Source organism: Setaria italica, chromosome IV (assembly GCF_000263155.2).
Source record: "Setaria italica strain Yugu1 chromosome IV, Setaria_italica_v2.0, whole genome shotgun sequence".
NCBI lineage: Eukaryota > Viridiplantae > Streptophyta > Magnoliopsida > Poales > Poaceae > Setaria > Setaria italica.
This window is the reverse complement of record NC_028453.1, coordinates 17,125,832-17,150,918: the sequence shown is the minus strand read 5'-3', so window position 1 is coordinate 17,150,918 and position 25,087 is coordinate 17,125,832. Positions and strand designations below refer to the sequence as shown.

At 42.4% G+C, this 25,087-nt stretch overlaps 1 protein-coding gene across 1 annotated transcript; it reads right to left on the bottom strand.

The window, feature by feature from the left end:
- Nucleotides 1-4,534: 4,534 nt before the first annotated feature.
- LOC111257065 lies at nucleotides 4,535-5,374 on the bottom strand. Its single transcript, XM_022826095.1, has one exon. It carries the CDS (start codon nucleotides 5,372-5,374, stop codon nucleotides 4,535-4,537), a length of 840 nt encoding a protein of 279 aa, XP_022681830.1.
- Between the last annotated feature and the right edge of the window lie 19,713 nt (nucleotides 5,375-25,087).

The window sequence follows — 25,087 nt, the reverse complement described above, 5'->3', positions numbered from 1 at the left end:
TTCATCCATCATAATAAAATTCTCCTTGTGAATTTACCACCTCGTCCACCAGGAATCCAATGAGACCTTCACATATTGCCACTACTCTTTCCTTCTACAAGAGTCCCTGTTGAATATTTAACATCTATAATTTGGAAACATGTGAATTTTACACAAACAATTAAATATAAGGAGGTAGAAAATAATTAACTATTTATAGTTTATTTTACGTACTTTATAGTTGTGCGGCGGCGTCTTTCCCTTGGGTCCCACAAAACTGTGCATGTGCTCACAGACGTAGTAGCTACATAGATTATTCCCGGGTTCCTGTCTTAGGCACTTCAGTGGGGAAAAGAACAAGTTATGAAATATTCGCGTTATAGAATGTATAAAATATGCAAACTTCATACGTACCAGGAAATCTGTGTTCCATGTAAATTTTTCTTTGAATGGACCTTTGTGTGTCCTGATGAATTATCTCCATGCGCTGCGGATTAAAATAATGAATGATATAGTGTTAGGTAAAAATTTAGGAAACGAACTTTTGCATAGAGATAAAGGTCCAGAATTATTACAAGTCTAGCATGTCTTACATGTCTTGGTACTCCACCGGATCTTTCCTCACCGAATCGAAGATAGTGACGTGGCTTCTTTCACGCTCAATTATAATAAGGATCCAGAAGCTGCGTACGTAAATGTTCATATATATTAGAGCTAACTTGAAGTTAATCAGGTAAGGAAAAAGAAAATGAAAATAGACGGTATACACACACTTACTTGAAGTTGTATGGAAGTAGTATGAAATACTTGAATTTTTGTTTGTTTAGGAAATTGTATACTTCCACCAAGGTTTTGTCTGGCACATCCTGTATTTGTTTTTGGTTAACTATGGATGGATCCATGAAGCCAACATGGAGTTACGCTTCTCGTCGGCACGTCTGAATTAGTATCCTACATAAAATGGAAGATGAAGTTAGTATGATGACGGACGTACAAAAAATAATGATATGAGCCAAAATTTATATGTAGATAAACGGACACTTACAGAACCCAGGCGCTGATCAGAGAGACGCCCAAGGTATCATGATGGTACACTTCATATATATCCTTGAATTCTAGCCACAGAACTTTCTCGCCTTCGCCGTAAAAATCTATCGGTTTTACCTTAAGGCTGAACATCTCCCTCGAGTCGGCGGACAACTTCATGTACCATTGATAGAATTCGTACATCTTTGTTGATAGATTCCGTACCAACTCAGGCCTTACCAGAGGTTTGCCTAGCTCAAAGGTCCATCTTGGTTCAACTGGCGGTGCAGCGCAGCTGGCAGCTCAACTTGCCCTAGACATTCATCAAGTCCCATACCTATTTCTTCCATGAATTTCAATATTTGTGCTTGTTGATCCAAGGGCATTGCTGCTATCTTTTTAGCGTATTTTTCTGGTAGATGCCTGAGGTCATGGACAGCACCACTGGAAGACGACTTTCCTTTCCTTTTTTTCCTCTCATCAGCCTTGACTAACGCCCGTTCGTAGTTCGATATAGTAGTGGTATCATGTTCTTAGCTTCTTCTTGCATCCTAATAAAAAAGAAATTAATTCTCTTCGATCTACTAGCGGTGGCTCCATCTTCCTTCCTTTTTTTCTTGGACCTGTTTCTTGAACCACTCCTTGGCCTCTGCTTGGATTTCAGCCCAGCGTTCCGCATGAGTCATTGCCTCCTAGCGTTCCTCATGAGTCACTTCAGGCTCTTTTGGTTTCTTTTTTCTCTGTCTTGGCTTGGGAGGCGGTGGTTGCAACATCTTAAGTGGTGCTGTAGGTTCCTTGCTCGGGGATGCTCTCAGTCCTGGTGACAGTGATCGGGGAGGGGTGTTGTTGTCATCATCGTCACTCCCACCACCAGGATGTGGTGGAGATGGAGACCTTGATCGAGCAAGAAGCGATGGTCCTGGTGGTGATGACGATCCTCGAGCAGGTTGTGCTAGACATGACGGTCTTGAGCTTTGACGAGATGGTCGCTGCTAGGGATCTGTGGGGAGTGGTCTTGAGCTCTGAGGAGATGCCTCCGTGCTAGGGATGATGATGTAGCATTTGCGCCATACAATGATCCCATGGAGCGCATCTGCTAGTGTCCTTTCCCCATCACCTCCCGGGAGGTCGAGCTCTAGGCCTTCATATTGGCTATCAGCGAGCTGCTCTAGGCCGACGCTGGCGTAGTCAGGTGGAATCTCCATGCCATGGCTTGTGTGCCCTGCCAGGATTGGTAAGGCACTCTTGTACGCCACCTATACATATAGTAGAGATAACAAGGTTATTAAACTCCTATCCCGAGGCGTAGATCAATTGAGAAGATTGCATAAATATTATGTATAAGTATACCTTAATGGTGAGGTTATCGACTGGTGTATGCAACTCACATGAGGTGCGTTGCGTGATGGCATCCACAGTGAACCGTTGCTCGTCCATGGGTAATCTTAGCGTCCGCGGATTTGGGAGCCCTGTAGAAGCATAGCTGCTCCTGAGGCGTTGAGAAGGGCTGGCAAAGTTTGGATCCGGAAGTGTTCCAGATTGGGCCAACTCCGCAACTGCATGGGCCACTCGACGATTGATTTCCTGCTGCATTCTTACTTCTTGTGAATGCACTTTGGATTCTAGCATGCACCACCAACTCTCCTTGATCTGTTCCTTTCTTCGCTTGCGGCTTCTGTATGAGGCGCTGTTGCCTCAGAAAGCAAACTTCCATGGAATGACCCCGAACCCTCGACAACGTCCTGGGTCCTCGGGATTTCCGAGGGCCAATGTGAGTTCATCATTCTCTCGGTCCACCTTCAACCTCCCAGCCTTAGCATCTTAAATGTTCTTGATAAGCCTTTCAACCTTGTGACGTATTATCTCATTGAAGATCAGCGTCCCATCCTCTTGGCTCAGGAAGCCTCCATGAACGTAATATTAATTTTTTGATTGATCGGGCCATTCAATAGTTGCTGGTACGATACCCTAATCGATCAGGTCTTGTTCCATCTTCTTCTATTTGGGAATTGTTGTGCCGTAACCACCTCACCCTAGATGATGATGGTACTCCTTCTGACCAGCATTTGTAGCGTTGGTCTTGACCTTATTCACACTATCTTCACTCCTCTTGTATTTGACAAATGCCTCCCAGTGGTCCCTCAACTTTGGCCACACATCGAAAGCTGGGGTTCGGCCCTTCTTAATGTAGTTGGCATCCAGCATCTTCTTGAATGTCTGGAATTGTGTGGCCATCTTCTTCAGCGCCCACACTTTCACATCCTTTTGAATATATCCTTTGGAAAATGTGAAATGTTTCTTGACATCTTCCCACAGCATATTCTTTTTTGTATCCGTGAGCGCGTATGGATTAGTACTTTTGCCCTTTTATTCCCTGATGCTGATGGGCACGTTGTCCCTTACGATTACCCCGATCTAACTCATGTACTTTGTTGCTACTTTTTCGGGAGCAAGCGGCCTGCCTTCTTCTATGACTTCCGTGATGACAAGCCTTTCATCCATCAACCTTGTACGACTTCGGGGCTTCTAACAGTTCATCGATCCAGAGGGCTAACAGTTCAAGATTCTTGAATTAGTACATAGTAATAACGAATAAGACATTATAGATAGGGCAGAACATTGGAAATGATATATACCTCGCTGGAAACTTCCGCCATGGCAAGGTTTTGCTACGGCTCGGGCTCTTCATTGCCATAGCCAGACATGTTGAGGAACATGTCTGCCTGGTTACCCTCTTCATCGGTGTATGTTATGGGAAGGTTGGAGCCACTAGCATCACTAGCAATAATCCGCTCCATTAGATACCTTGCGGTCTCATCATTTGCCATCTCAACTACTTTATAGCAACTCCAACAATGGTCCCTAAATCAGGCCCCCTACTTTCTAAATAGGGGCTCTCTCTATTTTTTAGGGGCTCATTTTCCACACTCAACTCCAGCAAGGACCTCTAAATCTTAACCCCTATTTATTTTTCCTCCTATTTTCAACATCTTCTCCATATGTGCCCTTCATATCACACCACTATAATTCAAATGTAAATATTTCTAAAGCATAGCAATGAACCACATTCAAAATCACAATTTCAAACATGACAATTTAAATTCAAATTTAAATATGGTCAAAGTAAAAATAATCATACTAGCTAGAACCATGAAGTGCCCATAAATGCTCCACAAGATCATCATGAAGTCTCTCATGCACACGTCTATCCTCAATCTCCTGATGTATCTTGAGGAACTCCTCAAGAATGAGGGGATCACGTCGTTGGTACTCCTCCGGCCTCAGTACCTCACCACCATCTTGATCATAGTTGTAATCCTCTTTTTCATCTCTCTCATTTTCAATGATCATGTTATGCATGATAACAGCAGTGGTCATTATATACAATAGAGTGTCCTTATCTCAAAATCTAGCAGGCCCCCTCACCATGGCAAAGCGTGCTTGTAGAACACCAAATGCTCTCTCCACATCCTTCCTCACCGCTTCTTGTTCTTTTGTGAAATGGACTTTCTTATTGCCTTGTGTACTCCTATAGCTCTTCACAAAAGTCACCCAAGAAGGGTAGATAGTATCCCATGGTATACTTGTTACCATTGAGCATATACTCAATAGGTGGTACAGTCCCTGAAGTTAGCCTTTGAAATAATGGTGATCTCTGCAAGACATTGATATCATTTAAAGAGCCCGGTAGACTAAAGAAACAATGCCAAATCCACAAATTCTTAGATGCAACAGCTTCAAGTATCATAGTTGGCCCATCCACATGCCCTGAATACTGCCTTTTCCAAGCTGTTGGGCAATTCTTCCACCTCCAATGCATACAATCGATGCAACCGAGCATGCCAGGCCATTCCCTCTTAGTGTTAATGGCCAACAATCTTGCAGTGTCCTCAATAGTAGGTGGCCTCAAGTACTGCTCCCCAAACACCTCAACCACAGCCTGCACAAAGTGGTGAAAAGCCTCTACCATGGTGCTCTCAGCAAGCCTCACAACTTCATCCATTGAATTAGCTGGAACATCATATGCCAACATGCAAAATGACCCAAACACCTTTTGTAATGCCGTGGCACCGAGAAGACCTGTTGCATTTAATTTTTGCCTAAAGTAGTCATCATGTGCCTCCACACCATCCACAATATGCAAGAAGAGTTCTCTTGACAATCTGAACCTCTTCCTGAAGAATGTTGCATTGTATATTGGAGGATCTGCAAAATAATCAGCTACAATGCGCAGATTGCCACTAGACATGTCCCTTGAAACTACCTCACGTCCCGGGACTGAACCATGATGCTTCTTCTTGTGTCTCTCATAGTCCATGTCGGCAAGCATAAGAATCACAATGAGGTCATCATCATCGGAGAAGACCATCTACAATATTGCAAAATTGTCATGTTCCAATAAGAAAACAGGTTCAAATAAAAAAATTGTCATGTTCAAATAAGAAAATTGCTATTCATCTAAAAAATAAAGCTTTCCTATTATTTGTCATGTAGTCATGTTTATTGTTCAAGATATACATGCCCACAACTACAGGAAATGTTCACTAAGCACTCTATGAATCATAAACGATGAAAGTCCTTCAATACAAGTTTCATCATTATATATTTCTACCATAACAAATTAGTGTAGGCTTGAACATGCATTTGGTCTAATCTCTAGGAATCATAATCATGAATGGTACAACTGATCTAACAACTGATGTGTGCAATCTGATGGGTCAAAGGAAGAATATAAGTCTGCAAAAGAACAGAACAAGCTCTGAAATAGGAAGGAAAAGCTGACTAATTATGCAGAACTTGATTGGCATGCTGGTAGTCACAGTTCATCAGCTAAGAAAGTTCAATATAATGTAACGTGAAGTGGTGAACTGTACTGTAGTACTGTATTAATGCCAAATATTTTAAAGTGCACAATCATACAATACTGAATAACTATCATGTGCTGCAGTAAATCTCTCCTGACATATGCTTATAACACTTAATTTCATAGGAACCAACTGGTTCTGTTTTAGAGCTTATAACACTTAATTTCCTAGGAATCAACTGGTTCTCCTAACTTCCTCCTCCTAAGAGTCCACTTAGATCAACAAGAAAACAATGAAATAGAAGATATTATAGAAGCAGATTGTTAATATATCACAATCAATCAGTAAAATGGAATGATATTAACCTCTGATGGAGAAACATAACATATATATGCAAACTTGGTTGAAAATAACTAGGAATCGCAAACATATCATGTCTTTGTTGTCATGACAAGTATGTGCAAGTTCAGAACTGGCCTATATACAATCACTTCTGTTCTTTACGGAAGTACATTTGCATCATTAACAGTTTCAGTAGCAACAAACAAGGATTTATACCCATTCATCTACTACTCCATTGGTTAACCTAGATCACTCTACTAGTCAACAGATTGATTCTTGAATACAGAACTTTGTCCAGAATAATAGCTGGGCACAGTTCTTGCTCCCTCAACTACTCCAACAGAAACCTGAACCTACACGACCCAGCACAGAGCCCTGAATGTCTTAAACTGAGGTAGGTTCAAGGCAATCGAAATTAAGGACAAGAGGACAGAGTCGAAGGACCAATAGGTACCTGACCTTCTCTTCTCGCTGTAGTTGCTGATCTTGCTGGAGAAGTAAGCTTGGGGAGGGAGGCAACAGATCAAGACACCTGCTTGAGGGGCGTCGCTGACGAGGAGACGCAGGGACGGCATCTAGATGGAGGAGAGGAGAGAGCGCACCGTGAGGCAAGGACGCTGTGGATCCATGTCCACGCACGACCAGGCAGTAGTGGGGGTGGACGATGGGCACCGGTGTGTGTGTGTGCGCGGGAGGTGGAGGCGGCGGCGGGGGAGTAGGAAAAGGTGCGCAGAGGAAAAGAAGCGTGCAAAATGTCTGTGCTGCCAAAATAACCGTGGATGGGGGTTGCGGAGGCACCCTCCAGGCCAGGGGGGTGTGGGAGGGAATTTGGAGGCCTTCCCAAAATGGGGGCTCTAATAAGGGCCCTGCTGGACTTCATTTTTTTTACATAACCTCCTTATTAGAAGTAGGGACTCTGTTTAGAGGGTCTGCTGGAGTTGATCTTAAACACACATGAAATCATAGTTACATGTACATTAAGGTATTTTCATGAAATCATAGAACAACCATGAGAAACAACAAACTGATTGAAATGTACACATGAAACTATACATGAAATGAAACTTACATGAAAATTTATAAGAAATACACAAGAATGCCTTGAATGAAACTTAATTACATGAAATGTCTTTAATGTGTTACATGAAATCATAGTTATATGTACGTTAAGGTATATACATGAAATCATAGAACAACATGAAACCATACATGAAAGTCTCGAATGAATCCTACCAAATTTGAAGTGTTTCTACAAATTTCTACTAATTCCAACTAAATTCTACCAAATTTGTAGTGTTTATACAAATTTCTACTAATTTCTAAGAATTTCTACAAAATTTGAAGTGTTTATACAAATTTCTACTAATTTATTGGAATTTCTAGAAAATTTCTACTAATTCCTACTAATTTTCAGAATTTCTACCAAATTTCTTCTAATTTCTAAGTGTTTCTACCAAATTTCTACAAATTTCTAGTAACTTGTAAGAATTTCTACCAAATTTCTACAAATTTCTACTAATTTTTGAATCATTTCTAATAGCATAGTAATTTCTAAAAGTTATACAAAATATATACAAAATTATACTATGCATCTGAACTAAATTATATTGATTTCCTACTTATCATAGTAATTTCCTATTGAGTTTCAACTAATAATAGTAATTTCCTATTGATCTTTTACTAATCTACTGATTTTCTACAAATTTCTATTGATGTTCTACCGTACGTGCGGGAGCCAGGGCCGGTGGTGGTTACGGTGGCGACGGGGGGAGGGGGCCGTACGGCGGCTAGGGCGGCGGAGTAGTAATGCGTGGGACGAGGAGGTTGGGGCAGAGGAGGCCGGTGGTGGTGGGGATGGAGGCGGCAGAGATGAGGGCGGAGGCCGACAGTGATGACGGGGATGGAGGTGGTGACGAGGGTGGAGGCCAGCGGCAACGACAGGGATGGAGGTGGCGACGAGGATGGACGCAGCGACAAGGTGGCGCGATTGAGGCGGCGGCGATGAGGGGACGCAACGGAGGAGGCGGCGGTACGAGCATGAGTGAGGCGGCCAGGGCAGCGAGCGACGGCTCCTGGGGCAGCGGGCGACGGCGGCCGGGGCAGCGGGCGACGAGGAGAACGGTGACCAGCGACGGAGCAGGCGGACGGGCGTGGATCTTGGTGGCGGTGAAAATTTTGCTGAAGTGTTGAAGGGTGGGGGGTAGAAGATGACTGTTACTTTTATGCCCCTTTTTATCCCGGTTTGTAATTAAACCCGAAACTAAAGGGGAATTTTGTCCCAAGTGCGAATAGCAACCAGGACAAAAGGCTGCCCTTTTATCCTCGTTGCAAACTGAAACCGGGATAAAAGGGTACATTTCGGGCGGGAATCGAAGGCGGGAATAAAAAAAATACCCTTTTATCCCGGTTCGAGTTTGCAACCGGGATATGGGGGAGCTTTTGTCCTTGTTGCTATTGGCACCCAGGACAAAAGGGCCTTTTCCCATTTTTCGTCTCCCGCCTATTTTTTGGAAATGGATTTTATTTATGTTTTCACTAGATTTTAGGATGCAAAAAATAAAAACTTTACATATTTTAAACATGCAAAAATATATTAAATTAGCAAGTGTATTTACAATAAGTTTGAATGAGTCATTAATTCTATACCAGTTCTTTTAGCTTCTAAAATAATTATTTTACTGCATCACTATCATCAAGACATTATTCAATTAAACAATTTCAACACGCAAAAAATTCAATTTATGTATGTGGTTAATATTGTTCATATTGATCGAATAAACCTTAACCTCAACTAATTTAAACACACATGAAATCAAACATATGTTAAATTAAAAATTATATCAAGTAGTATATGAAATCATAGAACTTTACATAAAGGTGAAGCAAATTTAGCGCATTACAATGTAATATTAAAAAACTTCTTCTTCACGAAAGTTCCTTGATCATGATCGCGGCGTAATTACGGAGCCTCTTCTTTGGATAGCAAGATGCTTGGGTCAACTTCAACAGTGAATGGAGGCATGCCATCAAATTAATCATAATCATATGATTGGTCTATTTTGTCCTCGACTCCCACGATCTTTCTTTTACTTGAAAGAACTATGTGGCGCTTTAGCTCCCATGGCTGTTCTGGATTTCTCTTGGGTTTGCTAGACATGTCCTTCACATAGAAAACCTAATGCACATCATTAGAAAGTATGAATGGTTCATCACTGTATCCAGTCTTGCTCAGGTCCACTATTGTCATTCCGTACTGATCTTTGGTTACGCCAGTTAGCTTCACCCATTTGCAATGAAATAGAGGGATGTACAGCGATCTGTATTCGAGTTCTCATATCTCCTCCATGAAACCATAATACGACTCCTTGCTACTATTTTTGTCTATGGCATCTATGCGGACACCACTATTCTGGTTCGTGCTTTTCTGGTCCTGGGCTCTCGTGTAAAATGTATAACCATTTATCTTGTAGCCTTGGAATTTCATGATTGTGCTAGCAAGTCCCATGGCTAACCAAGCGAGCTACCCATAAGTTGTTGGCGCAGCCAGGAGGGAAAAGTTTCCATGTGACGATGTGTAAGTCAGGCATCGGATTTCGTCAGGTTTTTGGATACTAGCATCTGACTGTGCTGCTCGATATACGGAGCCACAAAGGATGACTGTTGCAGAATAGTGTAGTGTGCCTTATCGAACAAATCAGTATCATTGCTCAAAATTGATTTCCTTCCAAGAGTGCCCATTCCCGGCAGCCTCCCCTCATGGCGTGAAGTTGGAACCCCAATCGAGTCAGTTGAGTTAATAAAATCAACACAAAACTCGATCACCCCCTCTGTTCCATATCCCTTGGTGATGCTTCCTTCTGGACGGGCATGATTAAGAACATAGTTTTTTAGGACAGACATGAACCTCTCGAAAGGCCACATATTGTGCAGGTATAATGGTACAAGAATACCAATCTCTTTTACTAGGTGAACCAGGAGGTGCGTCATAATATTGAAGAAGGATGGTGGAAATACCAACTCAAAGTTGACAAGACATTACACCACATCGTTCTATAGCTTTGCTAGTTTGGTTGGGTCGATTGCCTTCTGCGAAATCGCATTGACAAACGCGTATAGCTTTATGAGTGGCAATCGAACATTCTCTGGTAGAACACCCCTTAGTGCAACCGGAAGCAACTGGATCATCAACATGTGGCAGTCATGGGCCTTGAGATTTGTGAATTTCTTTTCTTTCATATTTATTATTCCCTTTATATTCGAGGAGTACCTAGGCGGGAGCTTCATACTATTCAAGTATTCAAACATGCTATCCTTCTCTTCCTTACTGAGAATGTAACTAGTAGGATGTAAGTAGTGTTGTCCGTTATCTTTCTTTTCCGGATGTAGGTCATCTCGTTGCCCCATGGCTTTTAGGTCCTATCGTGCTTCCAATGTATCTTTTGAGGTCCCATAAACACCCATGAAGCCTAGCACGTTCACGCAAATATTCTTCGTTAGATGCATCACGTCTGTTGCGTTGCGGACCTCTAGGATTTCCCAATAAGGTAGCTCCCAAAATATTGACTTCTTCTTCCACATGGGTGCACATCCATTATCATCGTTCGTAATAGGTTGGCTACCAAAATCCTTTCCAAAGACTACCCTTACATCCTTTATCATCTTAAAGACACGCTTTCCATTACGGTGTGCAGGTTTTTACGATTGTCTAGCGACCCTGGAAATGCATCCCGCTCTTTCTCAGCTGGTGGTGAGCAGGGAGAAATCGACGATGACCCATATAGATGACCTTCTTATAGTGCTTCAAACACATGCTGTCTGTGTCGTCTAAACAGTAGGTGCAGGGCCGATATCCCTTGTTTGTCTATCCCGAAATGTTACTCAGTGCAGGCCAATCATTGATGGTTACATACAACAATGCTCGTATGTTAAAGATCTCTTGTTTATCCTCATCCCACACACGTACAGCTTCTTCCTTCCAGAGCTGTAAAAGTTCATCAACCAACGGTCTTAGGTACAAGTCAATGTCATTGCCGGGTTGTTTTGGGCCTTGGATAAGCGTCGGCATCATAATGAACTTCCGCTTCATGCATAGCCAAGGAGGAAGGTTGAACATACATAAGGTCACAGTCCAATTACTATGACCACTACTCAACTCACCAAATGAATTGAATCTATCAGTACTTAAACCAAACCTTATGTTCTTTGCATCACTTTCAATCTGGGAATGTTCTATCAATTGATCTTCACTGGGCCCCATCAACAGGGTGTCTCAGCATCTCATCTTGTTTACGTTCTTCTTTGCGCCATCGCATCAACTTAGCATTCGCCTTATTCCTGAACAAGCGTGGTATTATAGGGAAATACCACATCACCTTTGCGGGAACTCTCTTCTTGGGAGGCTGCCCCTCGACATCACCAGGATCATCTCGCCAGATCTTATACCGCAGCGCTTCACACATGGGACAAGCATCCAATTTCTCGTATTCAGCACCACGATAGAGATATAGTCATTAGGGCATGCGTGTATCTTCTAAACCTCCAATCCCAGAGGGCAAATAATCTATTTAGCTTCATTTGTTCTGGACGGCAATTCATTATTCTTGGGAAGAATCTTCTTGACAATTTTTAATATCCCCTGAAATGTCTTATCGGACACACCATTTTTGGTCTTCCATTGCATAAATTCTAGTGTAGTACGCAATTTTTTATGGCCCTGCTGGCAATTTGGGTATAATATTTTTTTGTGATCATTTATCACGCGCTGCAACTTGGCTGCTTCCTTCTCAGTTTTGCAATCTCTGTGTGCATCCCATAGCACCTGACCAAGGTCATCAGTTGGGCCATCTTGTACAAACTCATCTTCATCAGCCTCGCCCATTGTAGTATCTGCAAAAGCTTGGCCTGCAGCCCAGTCCGGAATGTTGTCATCACCCTCTTGCTCTTCGTCGTCTTCCATTACAACCCCTCTTTCATCGTGCTTGGTCTAAACCAAATAGTTAGGCATGAAACCGTATCTAAACAAATAGCTGTGAACCCTAGGAAGCCTGTGAATAGTCCTTCTTGTTACTGCATTGGAAGTATGGACAACATATGAACCCATTCTCTAGCTTGTTCGCTTTGGCCACTTCGAGAAAATAATGCAAGCCATCAATAAACTCCTTGCTCCATCTGTCCGCATTATACATGCATTGCCGGTCCATCTGCATCGTATTACGCATGAAAATGGATTACACATGAAAATGGATTACGCATGAAAATGGATTACTCATTTTTTCCTTTTTTTATTTCTGTTGTACACAGTTAATTTTAATATGATTTTTGGCATGCATGTCTCTAATATCTTGCCAACGTAATAAATATTAGATTATATGATAGTCTTTTTAAAAATTCAAATATATTATTTCTTCATCCCTCAATGATTACAAATATTAGGTTCTCTTGTTGTGAATAAGTGTGTCATTTCCATTTTGCATCAAAATTCATCTTTACGTGCCTATTGATGGTTATTTGATATGCTTTACGACTTATCTACATGCTATTCATGATTGAAAGCATGTCAAACTTTGTAGTGCAAATGGTGCTGAAAGCTTAGATATAGATAGAAATACACATATTTAAATTTCAGATCCAAACAATAAGATACACTACAACAAACCATCCACTGATTACTATCTAGGAGGACTTTAAGCATTCTTGGGTGGTGAAGATGAAGGTTCCTCTGACCCAGCCTCATCCTGTGGTTTATTTGTGCCTCCTGCAACGATAGTACTAAGTGAACGTGAAACACCCGGGACTAGCGGTGAAGCATAACGACCACCAAAAGGAGGTTCCTGACCCGCCGCAACAGCATCTTCATAACATCTTTGCAAATAATGAAGCATTGCTTTCTCCCACGTGCTCATTTTCTTCAGCTTATCATGAGGGCCAACTATGGTTTTCCCCTTGCCGCGAGCAGAACGACGATCACCCCCACCATCGTCACTACCTCCAGCAGCAGAAGCCATCTCTATGTACAAAAATTCATACCTTAGCATTGTAGAACTTGTTGAGTTTGCAAACCATGAGCATCTCGGCAAGCATTTCTCCACCGGGTGGGACTGTACTTCACCATGGAAGAGCTCCAATTCTACAAGGAAGGGGACACGGTCTTCCATGATGTTCGTTGCCACTTTTCCTTGTAGAATCCGAGCTCCTCCTTGACGTTCGTTGCCACTCAGCAGAGAACATGCTCGCCGAGATGAACACAGTATGCAAGTTCAACAATTACGGATTTGAAAAACCATATTGAATTTGACAAGATAAACCGTCTAGATAAGGGTAGCATCATTCGTAAACCGCTGCAAGGATATATACTATATATGACACATATGACATACTAATTTTTCCTCATAATTAATATTGAAATCCTCTCCATTCTACCTCACATTTACTGTCCATTCTCCCTCACATTCTAGCTCAAAATTCTCTCCATTTTCTACTTCACATTCTAGCAAATAAATTATCCATCTCCATTCTACACATCAAGTTGTTTTAATTAATACAAATCGTATATAACAAGCAAACTATCCATCACATTCTAGCTCAAAAACATGTATAAATACAAATCCTCTTCATTCTCCCTCTTTCTAACAAGCAAACTCATTTTTCTCCCTCTCTAAAGCATAAAACAAAGCATAACAAGAGGATGAAGTAGATAACCTTCACAACACTTTGAATGAGTGAAATCACCACGAAAATGAGGAAATTTTTTTTTGCAGCACCTCCCCTAGGCTTGCTTCGACGCCATGGAGAGGAGGTGAAGCTCTCTGTCTCGATGGAGTGGACTGGCTCGGGTTGGAGGAGGAAGAAAGACCTCTGTCTTGGGATTTAATGGGGCATGAGTTTTTATCCCGGTCTAAAATTCCAATCAGGACAGAAAGGAACACCTTTTATCCCGGTTGAAGTTTACTCCCGGTTGGAACCACCAATCGGGACAAAAGCGCAACCCTTTTGTCCCGGTTGGAATTACCAACTGGGAGTAAATATTTTGTCCGGGTTGGTAACTCCAACCAGGACAAAAGGCTAGTGTTTTTGTCCCGGTTGGATGCTCCAACCGGGACAAAAGGGGGGTGCCGTCGGTGGCTGGGAACTAGCCATTACAACTGGGACTCAAGGGGGGCTTTAGTCCTGGTTGGAAATACCAACCGGAACTAAAACTCCGCCCCATTTCACCCTACCGTGGCGCGCCCCCTTTTGTCCCAGGCCAACTTTAAACTGGGACAAAATGGGGCGTATGCAAGGTGAGTTCTCTACTAGTGGCGGCTGAAATTTTAGAGACTGCCGGACTCAAATTAGGCTGCTGGAGGAGTGACTTGATCATGGGTTCATCTTGGAGTGGGGCCAATTGACTTGCCTAAACGTGTTGAAAGCTGAAACCAATGTGGCGTTTAAGCTTGGGTCACATTAGACCTGAGTAAATACAGTAGTATTGACATCCTTAGGGTCTAGGAACTGGACTTATGATTCTTACTACATGTGCGAACAATTTTGGGCTCGGAACAAAGTTGGATGTTTGCTTCTTATTGCAATGTTTCACGGACTTTTAACAAAACACTAGCACTACTGCAAAAGCATATAGTATAGTAAAGAAGCCACCTACGATAGTTCTACGACTCTGCGCACACGCACTTAGGCACAGGTGTTTCAGGTCACTGCTGGGGAAGCGCCTTCAGTATCGGATCCAAAACCCCCTTTAGTACCGGTTGTGCAACCGGTATTGCTTGGGGAGACCAACCAGTACTAAATTGGCTGACTAAATTCTTTTTTCTTTTCTATTTCTTTATTCTATATTAGTATTTCGTATTTGTTTCCTTTATGTATATTAGTTCTAATACAAAATATATATAAAGTTGTATTTAATCTATATTATTACATTTGAGATAATATTATACATAGACATATTGTGCATACTCATATATGAATAATATTACATTGCATCAATTCTCCAAGTTCAACATTTTGGATCAACTATTCTGAACCTGAGTCCTGATGGTGATACGGATTTGATCCATCATTATGGAACTCTCCCGCTAGATTTAATATCTCGTTCAGAAGAAATCCACTGAGTTGTTCTTGAATTGCCCTGATTTTTTTCCATCTCGAGTTCTTCCTTCATGTTCATAATCTATGTCATTAGAAAAGGTTATTATATTAGATCAATGGATCTGCACAATTAGAACTAATTTATTGTTAAGAAATTTGTATATGTACTATGAATTCATGGTCAGTTATACGCTAGGGACCTACAAAGCTATGGATGAACATAGATACGTAGTATTACATAAATTATTCCTCCAGATTCTATCTCAAACATTATATATATGGCAAAAGAAGTTATGAAATATTTGTTGTGTTCTAGGAAGTGACACGAGATGTGCAAATTCAATACATACCGGGAATTCAGAGTGGATATGAAGTTGCTCCTTGAATTCACATGAGTGATGTTGACGGAAGCGAGCCCATGCTCTGTTAAGCATGTCTATGAGGTCGGTGTATTGATTTCTTGGTCTCCTCAGAGAGTCCATGATATAGAACTGATGAGTGATTTGTCAAGTGCGTCTTGATTGTAAAGAAAATAAAGTTCCTGGAGTGACACATTTATAATGGCATCACCACGGAAATAATGTTGATCTCCAATCCGAACTTCTATCATGAGTAAACCGGTGGCTGAAGCCTCCATGTACCATTGGTGCAATTTGTACATCTTCGTTGGAAGACGGTCCACCAACTATGCCCACACAAGCTCTTTCCCTAACTCAAATTTCCATTTACCAGCCCCAGCTTGCTTTGGGATGTGATCCTCTCCTTGAAGTTGAGCTATGGTGAGATTTGTATCATTGGTGAATCAAAGCAAATTCTTTTCAAACTCCGAAAGCACCTGGAGCAGGGCAATCGATTGGTTGGATTGGGTTGCGAGCTGTGGAATACTTAAGCCACTTTTCTTATTCTTCTGAAAAGCCTTCATTATTGTGCGGTCGTAGTCAGATAGCGGTGGTTTCTTTGACTTTTGCTTTTCCTCCAACTCTATGCCTCTAATGAAAGCCTGAAATTTAACCTTATCAAGTGGTGGATCTTTCTTCATAGGAGGCTTTGGTGCGTAGTGAGCTTTAACCTCAGCATCCATTAGTGCGTCGATTTCCACATCAGTCTTATCGTAAGCTTTCTTTAGCTCTAGTTGCTTCTCCTTCTACTTCTTCTGCTTCTTCTTTGTAGGCGGAACTAAGGGCATCTTTTGCCATGTAGCCTTGCTCATAACAGGGGAAGGTGCACTCATGCTAGGATCCCTGTCAGCTGGTGGAGAGCGTAGACTCATGCTAGAATCCCTATTAGTTACTGGACTCATGCTAGGATCCCTGTCAGCTAGTGGAGAGGGTGCCCTGGCAGATGGCGTAGGTGATCTTGCCCTTGAGCCCTGAGGAGATGATCCCAAGGTCGGGGGATTTGGTTGTAGAATCCTTATGTAGCGCTTGGACCATAGAATTTAACCGTGGATGGCTTCTCCTAGATTCTTTCCCCGTCACCTCCAGGTACCTCCAGTTTTAGGTCATCCCAACCATCGACCACTTGGTCCACCCCAACTTTGGCGTAACCACGAGCTAGAATCTCCACGCTATGAATTATTTAGCCTTGTGTCAGTTTTTCAGTTACACCATAAGCCACCACGATGAGCTTGTTTTTCACAAGAATAACAAGCTCACAAGAGGCCCTCCCAGTGATGTCGTCCATGGGGTGGCGTTGGTTATCCTCAACCATGTCAGAAGATCCTCCAGCTGGGGCTTCCATGGAAGCGATGCTGCTTCGACGCTGAGAGGGGCTTACATCGACATTAGCCCCTAATGATGCAGCTACTTGTTCACTGGCATGTTTGCTAAGAGCTACAGCCACACGCCGGTCGATTGCTTCCTCCATTCTTGCCTCTGTCAAAGCTACGTGTTCTTACAACTCTCGCAACTATCGTGCGTTTTCAACCTTACTTTGTTGGCGACTTCTGTAGGAATCAATGTGCTCACGAAAGGCAAACTTCCATGGATTTACACCTTTGCCTTGGCAACGTCCAGGCTATTCTAGATTACCTAGTGACAGAGTCAGCTCGTCCTTCTCTCGATCAGGCACGAAAGATCCTTCTGTCGTAGCCTTTATTAACTCAACAAGTCTCATAGCCACTTCTCTTAATTCTTGGTCGAACACAAAAGGTCCATCTTCGGGATTGAGCGTGCTGCCATGAGCATGATACTAATGCTTTGCTTGCTCCGGCCATTTGAGGTCACCGGTACTATACCCTTAGCAATTATGTCATCTCCCATCCTCTGCCATTTGATGATCCCCTTCTTGTAACCTTCAGGCCCAAGACGATGAAAGTATTTCTTCTAACGAGCATTGTCGGTGTTGGTTTTAGTTGCCTTAGCGCTTTTTTCTGACTGCTTGAATTTCACAAATGAATCCCAGTGATCTCTTAACTTCGGGTGCTTTGTGAAATCTGGTGTAAGGCCCTCTTTATGTAGTCTTTGTTCACGTTCTTCTTGTATGTCTGAAAAGCAATTGCACCCTTCTGAAAGCCCCAATCTTTCACTTTTTCTTCATCTCACCTTCGAACGTGAAGTTTTCTTTTATCTGCTCCCATATCATTTCCTTCTCTCGCTCAAGGACTGTGCTTATGGGGACCGTGCTTGTGGGGACCATGCTCTCATCGATTTCAGGGCTTTTTCAATTCTGAAAGCTTATTGAGATGTTATCCCTAACAAGAAAACCAATTTGATTCACCAATTTGGTCTTAGCATTGTCTGGAGCAGTTGGTTCACCCTCTTCATTAAGTTCCGTGTTGATGATACGATCCTCTAACTTCTTCTTTGGCCCTCGTTTCCATTTAGGCTTGCTTGATCCAGATGGCTGAAAAATGAAACAAAGATTAATTCCCAATAATCTTGATAAGTAGAGAATTTAAATCATGTTTACATATAAGAATTGTTATACCTTATCTTGTTGCCCATCATTGCCTCCCTCGGCAATTGGTTGCTCCTCATTGTCATCATCAGACATGTTGAGATAGATGTCAGTCTGGCTGTGATCGACCTCTTCGTTTGGTGGATCGTTCGTGCGACCTTAAGCAATCAAGTCCTTTAGGTATTCCTTGTCCAATCAGGCCTGCTCGTCCTCTGATCGTGCTACTGTAACTAATATAATATAAAAAGAATTATTCTAAGAATAACAATCACTTATACAATTTTCAAATAATAAATGACTAAAAAAAGAATGAAACACTTATACAATTTTTTACGATAAATGACTACAATAATATTTACTATGAATTGCTAGTAAATGATAATTAAAAAAGAATGACTAAATAAAACTTATACATTTTGTAACAATAATTGACTATGGAATTAATGACTATAAATTTTGTAACAATAATTGACTACAAAGAAGAATGGTTAGAACTTATACATTTTGTAAAAATAAATGACTAAAAAATGACTAATACTTATACAATTTATTACAGTAAATGACAATAAAAAAGGATGACTAATACTTATACAATTTGTTATAATAAATGACTAATCAATGTTGTACATAGATCAAACTACAATTAATAGGATATTCCAACTATTTTTCTATAATTTCTAGCTAATTCGACAATTTTATGCACATTTCTATAATTTATTGAACTATACTAAAGCTCAATTGGTGGCATAATAAAAGAATTATTCTAAGTAGTATGCAGTTCACAATTTGTAACACTATTTATATATTTTCTACCACTATTCCACTAATAAAACAATGCATGACAATAATGTACAATAATTTTCTAGCACTATTTATAAATTTTCTAATTTTCATAACTCAATTTCTATATTCACCATTTCAATACTGATAATTTTAACATTTTTCTATAATTTCTAGCAATTTTAACAATTTTTCTATAATTTCTAGTTGTTTTACTTTATTCCTAAATAATTAGAATTAAAAAAACAAAAGGAAAAAAATGACGTCAGCCCATGGCCGTGCGCGCTCTCATGCGGCCGCCGAGGAGGAGTGCCGGTGGGGCACGGTATGGTCGCCGATGGGTTGGGGCTGGCGGCGGCTTGATAGAGACGGCACCGGGGGCGGATGAGGCGGTGCGGCAGAGACAGCGTCATCGGGGGCATAGACGGTGCTGGGTCGGGGGAGGAGGAGCGCGTCAGTGGGTCAGGGTGCGGCGACGTCACGGGGAGGAGGGCCGGCAAAGGGGTGGCGGCATCGGGGAGGAGGAGGGTCGGTGGTGGGGCAGGCGTCATCGGGCCAAGGAGGCCTGCCAGAGGGGTGGCGGCGTCACGACCACTGGGAAGAGAGGAGCGCCGGTAGAGTGGGGGCAGGGCGTGGTGGCATCGCGGGGAGGAGGGCCGGCGGAGGGATGGCGTCACGGGGATCGAAGGAGGGTCGCTGAAGGGGCGCGGCGGTGTACGTTGTCAGGGAGGAGGGCCGTCGCGCGGAGGGGCAACATTGTTGCGGGCGCTGGGAGGACGCACCTGGTGGGTAGAGGAGGAGGAGCGCAGCTGCTGACGTCGTCGGGCCAAGGATCGGAAAGCGTGGCTGTGGCGGCGAATCAGGGCTGATGACGCGAATGGCTAAGTGTTGGGGGCGAGGAAGACGATGGGCTTATATGCCCCCCTCCCCCTAGTACCGGTGCTAAGCCTTTGGTTCCGAGTGACAGCTTTCAACGATACTAATGTAACAACTCTACCTTAATTAGGTATAGTTAAACTTAAGTAAGTCATTAGTCACTAAGTGGAGGTGGTGAAAGGTTCAAATTGCCCCTAAAAAGCTCTTCCTGGAGTTAAATAGAAAACTTAAGTTTCTGTTTACCAACTTAAATTTTTGCCCAAATAAGAGTTGTAAAACTTTTAATTTCAAACAACTTTTATTAATAACACTTTGGCTAATTCAGAGTGGGAGAAGGTCAAAATAAGAATCAAACCAGGAGTATATCAAAACCCTACAAATGACCTGTCCTGGAATTCATGTTTTTCCTCAACTTTGCAACCTGTTATCTCACAATTCTTTATCTAACCTCAAGTTAGACCTTAAATAGAAGTTGTAGTTCCTTGAGTGTGTTCCAACTTTGTTACACTAACCCAAGTTCAAATTGTAACTGAACCTACTCAAAAACTTGGTCAAAATTGTGTAAAACAGTCAACTCCGCCTTTTTGCATTCCAGAGTTATGGAAAACGTCCAGAGCACGCATCTTGGCGAGCTTGTTCCTCCAAAAATCTGAACTGAACTCAAGAAAAGTCGTTAATAGAAGTTCGAGTCCTAAGACCGAAGAACTTTCCTTCAATTACACTGTGGCCAAATTCAAACGGGAAGCTACTCAAATTCTGAGCCAAAGTTGGCCAAAATGCTGAAAAACAGCAAAACCGAGATCTACCTAAGTCCCTGGAGGCCGGCATTCTGCCAAACTTTGCAACTCCATAGTTTTAAATTCATCTTGTTTTCAAGCAAACTCCTTTTGTCTAGTTTGAAGCCGGATGTCAGGTCTACAAGTTTTACTTTTCGAGTTTTACAAGTTCCTTTGAAAAGTTTGGAGAAAAACACCCCAAAAACCGGCCCTTTTGGCTGCCCAAAGAGCACCCCGCTCAACGTGCGCTTGGCATGTTCGCCCGAGCGCCGCCCGTCGCGTGGCTCTCGCCCACTGGCGAGCTCGCCGACGGCCAACCGACGGCCACGACTGGACAACTCGCTCGCCGGGACTCCCTATGATCGCTCGACCCAATCCTCCCTCTGCCCGAGCATCTCCCACACCCAATGTCGCGCCGCGCCTCTGCCACTCCCCTCCGCCACACCATGGCTACTCGATGGTTGAGCTCCGCCTCCCCAATCCACTACTTGACAGCGACAGGACAACCCCCGGCTGGCCCTATCGCTCCGCCCGACAAAGAAGATCGCGCACCCCTCCTATCTCTCCTGCCCAATCACCGGAAGATCTTCACATGCGCCTGCGCCATTTCTTCTGCCAGTGGGTGCCGCCGGCCAATGGCGCCACCCCGTTCTCCTCCCCCGCTCACCTCTAGCCACGTCCGTCGCCAGCATTGGCTCCGCCCTTGCCCTCCGCACCTCCCCAGCCCTATTAAAGGAGTCAATGCGCCGCCAGCGCAGCTCCCCACACCTGTAAAGCTCTGCCACTCCCTTATTCTATGAGCCACCGCACCACTCTCCCATGGAGCCCCCACCTCCGTGCCACCCCGCACCTCGCTGACACCACCGCTCGCTCCACCGCACCACCGCGCACGTCTCCGAGTGACTTGTTGCCCTCCCGAAGCCCCACCGTCATCGGAACTTCGTCGGGACCCTGCCGCTGAAGCTACTTCCGTCCCCAAGCCATTCCGTTGCCGTCGAGCCTGCTCCACCGTCCTAACCGCCGCCAATCGACCCTAAGTGAGCCCGCGCTCCTCCTCAGTAACTTGTTGCCCTGGCTCGAGCCTCACATCGCCGGAATCCGGCGATGATCGCCGTCGGCCGCTGCGAGGACCTATTTGTGTCATTTACCTTCTTCCAGGGGCCTTAGTGCAAGAACTAGGGACCCCTGCGCAATTAACCCATAGACCCGAGGGTTAGTTTGTAAGTTGTTTTCGATTTATTGTTTTAAATCGGTAGAATATGGGATAAACTTTGTAAATGCACCATAAATCGTAGAAAAATCAGAAAAATGCCAAACCACTTTTGTTGAACTCAGTGAACTATCTAGTTTCATACAAAAATAATCTTGCCCATGTTACTATTGGAAATAACACCCTATGGTTTTATTTCTTGCTTAGGACTTTTAAATTATAGTAAATCAAAGAAAAATTCTAAAAAGGTAAATCCAACTCTGAGGTGCATGTTTCAGTGAGTAGAAGCTTAGAAAAATCCTCAGATCTCTGGAGTAGAACTTTAAATCATTGTATTAACCTTATATTTGAAATCTAGGGTTAAATCTTTCTTTTTGCATACGTTTTAATCCAGAGCTGAGAAAAAGGTGAAACCACTTGGAGTAGCTTAGTTTTGAAGTGTAGTTTGTAGAAAAAATATGGAACCTGGTCGGAAACAGAAATAAACCCACCTTCCTTTATAGATCAAGAGAAATTGGAGAAAAATATGGGAAATAGATATCCTTCTTTAAAAATCATGCAAAATTCACCAAAGTCTCTGTAACACGCCTTCAATCTACTGTTAAAATTTCACCCTCAGAATCACTGTAGGTTTTGAGATAAAAATGGTTAAGTGCATGCTACCCTTGGTGGTAAAATACTTTTAATCCTTTTTGTGGTAATCCAATGGATCCCAAATTTTAACAGTAACTCATTGATGACATAAGTAAGATGCTGTAATTTTCTCGGTGTCATATGTTGTTGTTTGCTTGTGGAACCAAATTTTGGATAAGGACTCGGTTTAAGTGAATAAAGAATATAAGTCCTAATAAGCTAAATGGGTAATTTTTGGAAGAGGTACAAAAGAAAACATTCAGAAGTAAATAACTCTCCAAATGAACCCCGAACAACCATAACAATGACCCCACCTTCCTTAGGTAACTCTAAGTTGTAAGAATCATATATATGTACACAATCACCATCAAAGTTAACCTTGAGTTTAAACCACAACCCACCTTAATTTATGAAGATAATGAAAGTTAGAACCTTGTTTAGGTGAATGTGGCCGAAATGCAACATTCGTTCCAGCATGAGTCATGCCTTGCATCCTTCATGCAAAGCATGGCAAAATCTAAACTCTTTGCATGTGCATGTCGTCTAGAAGCTAATATCGCTGACGGAACCTACGAGCTCCACCCTACGCTTGAAGAGGAACCCGCCGCAGAGCTACATCACGCGGAAGTTGAGCCCGAGCTAGATAAAGACCTCGAAGACCCACTGACTTTCCCTAAAGGCAAGCCCCAGTGCATGTTTCCCTATTTTAAATTATGCAATATGTGGATGCTTATGATTTGTGCATTTACATTTGTAGGAGTTGATTGAAACCGTAGATGCATGAACTTAGTACCTCTGATCTGAACACTAGTTGCAAAGGTCGAGTAGTTGCTGTGCTAAATAGGACTCGATAAAAGTCGAGTGATTGCCTGTCACTCCCGAGTTATAGGAGTTGTTTGTTTACTCATGCTACAACCATAAGGATGACAGACGGGACCGGGAATAGTTCTGATGTGGTGGTTTGCCCCGTTTGTCTAGTAATGAACTTGCTAAGGTCGAAACGTGTCGGCGTTCATGATCAAGTGTTTGAAAGTACTAATCTCATACCTAGTACCTGAGTGAACTGGGGTGTGGCATATACCCCTACTGTCCTTGGAACATCGTTCCCATGGTGCATTATGTGGGTGCAAGTGCGGTCACAGTACGGCAGAGGCTGAGACTATGGAGCATTGCATGCCAAAGGAAGTTTGGACCTGACACGTGCCTAAGGGATCGATGGGGATGGCTGAAAAATGAAGCGACCCTTCGTGGTGCGCGAATGTCGTGAGATTAGGTTCGCCATGCATGGTTAATAAATTCGAATCAATTCGTCTGCCTCTTATAGTTTGGAACTGCTTGATCGCTATTCTACACTGAGTAAAGATGGAACATGATGATGATGTTAATCTTGATGCTTGTCTTTAATTGTTTGGAAACAATGCTTGCTTAGTATAAGTTGCTAATCTAGATTGGGTAATGAACTTAGAACTTGAGCTAAAATATGGAAAGTAAGGACCAACTTTAGGCGTTTTGGCAAAAACAAACCCACAGCCAAAAAGCCTTGCACGTCTAGGAGTCAGTGGTGTAGTTACCACCTGTCGGGTCAGTCTTGCTGAGTATTAGTTGCTCAACCCTGTTTGTGGCTTAACTTTTCAGGTAATGTCGACAGTATGGCTGCTGGCACCACTTGGCCTACCCAGTTCCCTCCGGGTTGGATAGTTGAGTGGGATCCCTCCTTGGACGGCGAGGGCATGGATCGTTGATGTCATGATCGGCTTCGTCATGATATCATGTATCGACGTTAGCTTCCGCTTGTTTTACTTCTTCGGTGTTTACAACCTTGCAACTTGTTTGGATTTCAAAAACTCTGATGTACTAAATTGTTGAACTATGTTGGAATCTCTGTGCCCACTCACCTTCGTGTGAGGAATGCTTCTCGATCATGAGTAAGTGGTTTATCGGATGAAATCCGACAGACGACCAAGTTGGCTTGCTTAAAGTGATCGCGTGTCAGGTGACCTAAGTGCATTTTAGTTAGATTAATTTGGGCGGTTCTACCACACTAAAGGCCTACCCTTTAGTACCGGGTCTAGCTAACACCTGGTACTAACGGGGGGCTGAGCGTGCCAAAATGAAAATGCCCCATTTAGTACCGGGTAATTTTATCATCTGGTACTAAAGGGTTTTGTAGCCTCCTGTTCCGCCTTCCCGCCTAAACATCTTTTTATTTTCTTTTTTTAAAATTTATTACATAGTAAAACAAATAACATTCATAAAATTGCAAAAACAATTTGTTAGCTTGACTATAAAAAATTTGATGCATTCAAATATCATATTAATTTTAACTTAGTAATAGGTTATAATGGTCATAATACTTATGCTAACTTTAAAATTCAAAAAAATAGATATTTTGACCATACAAAAATTTAGAAAAATAGTGCCAGTAGTGTTATTAACATGTTTACCATGACTTAGTCATGTACTTGTTTAATTGTACCTAAATGTATTGTTTAATATTTAATGGTGCTAAAAAAATTGAAATATTTAATATTTTAACTATGCAAAAATTAGTTCTTATTTAATAGGGTGAGATTTTTGCAAATAGTATTGTTAATAAACCCATGGAATACATTAGATATCATTACAATGCGTTATTACATTAATACACTTGACCACAAAACACACTGTAATGGTTTTAATAC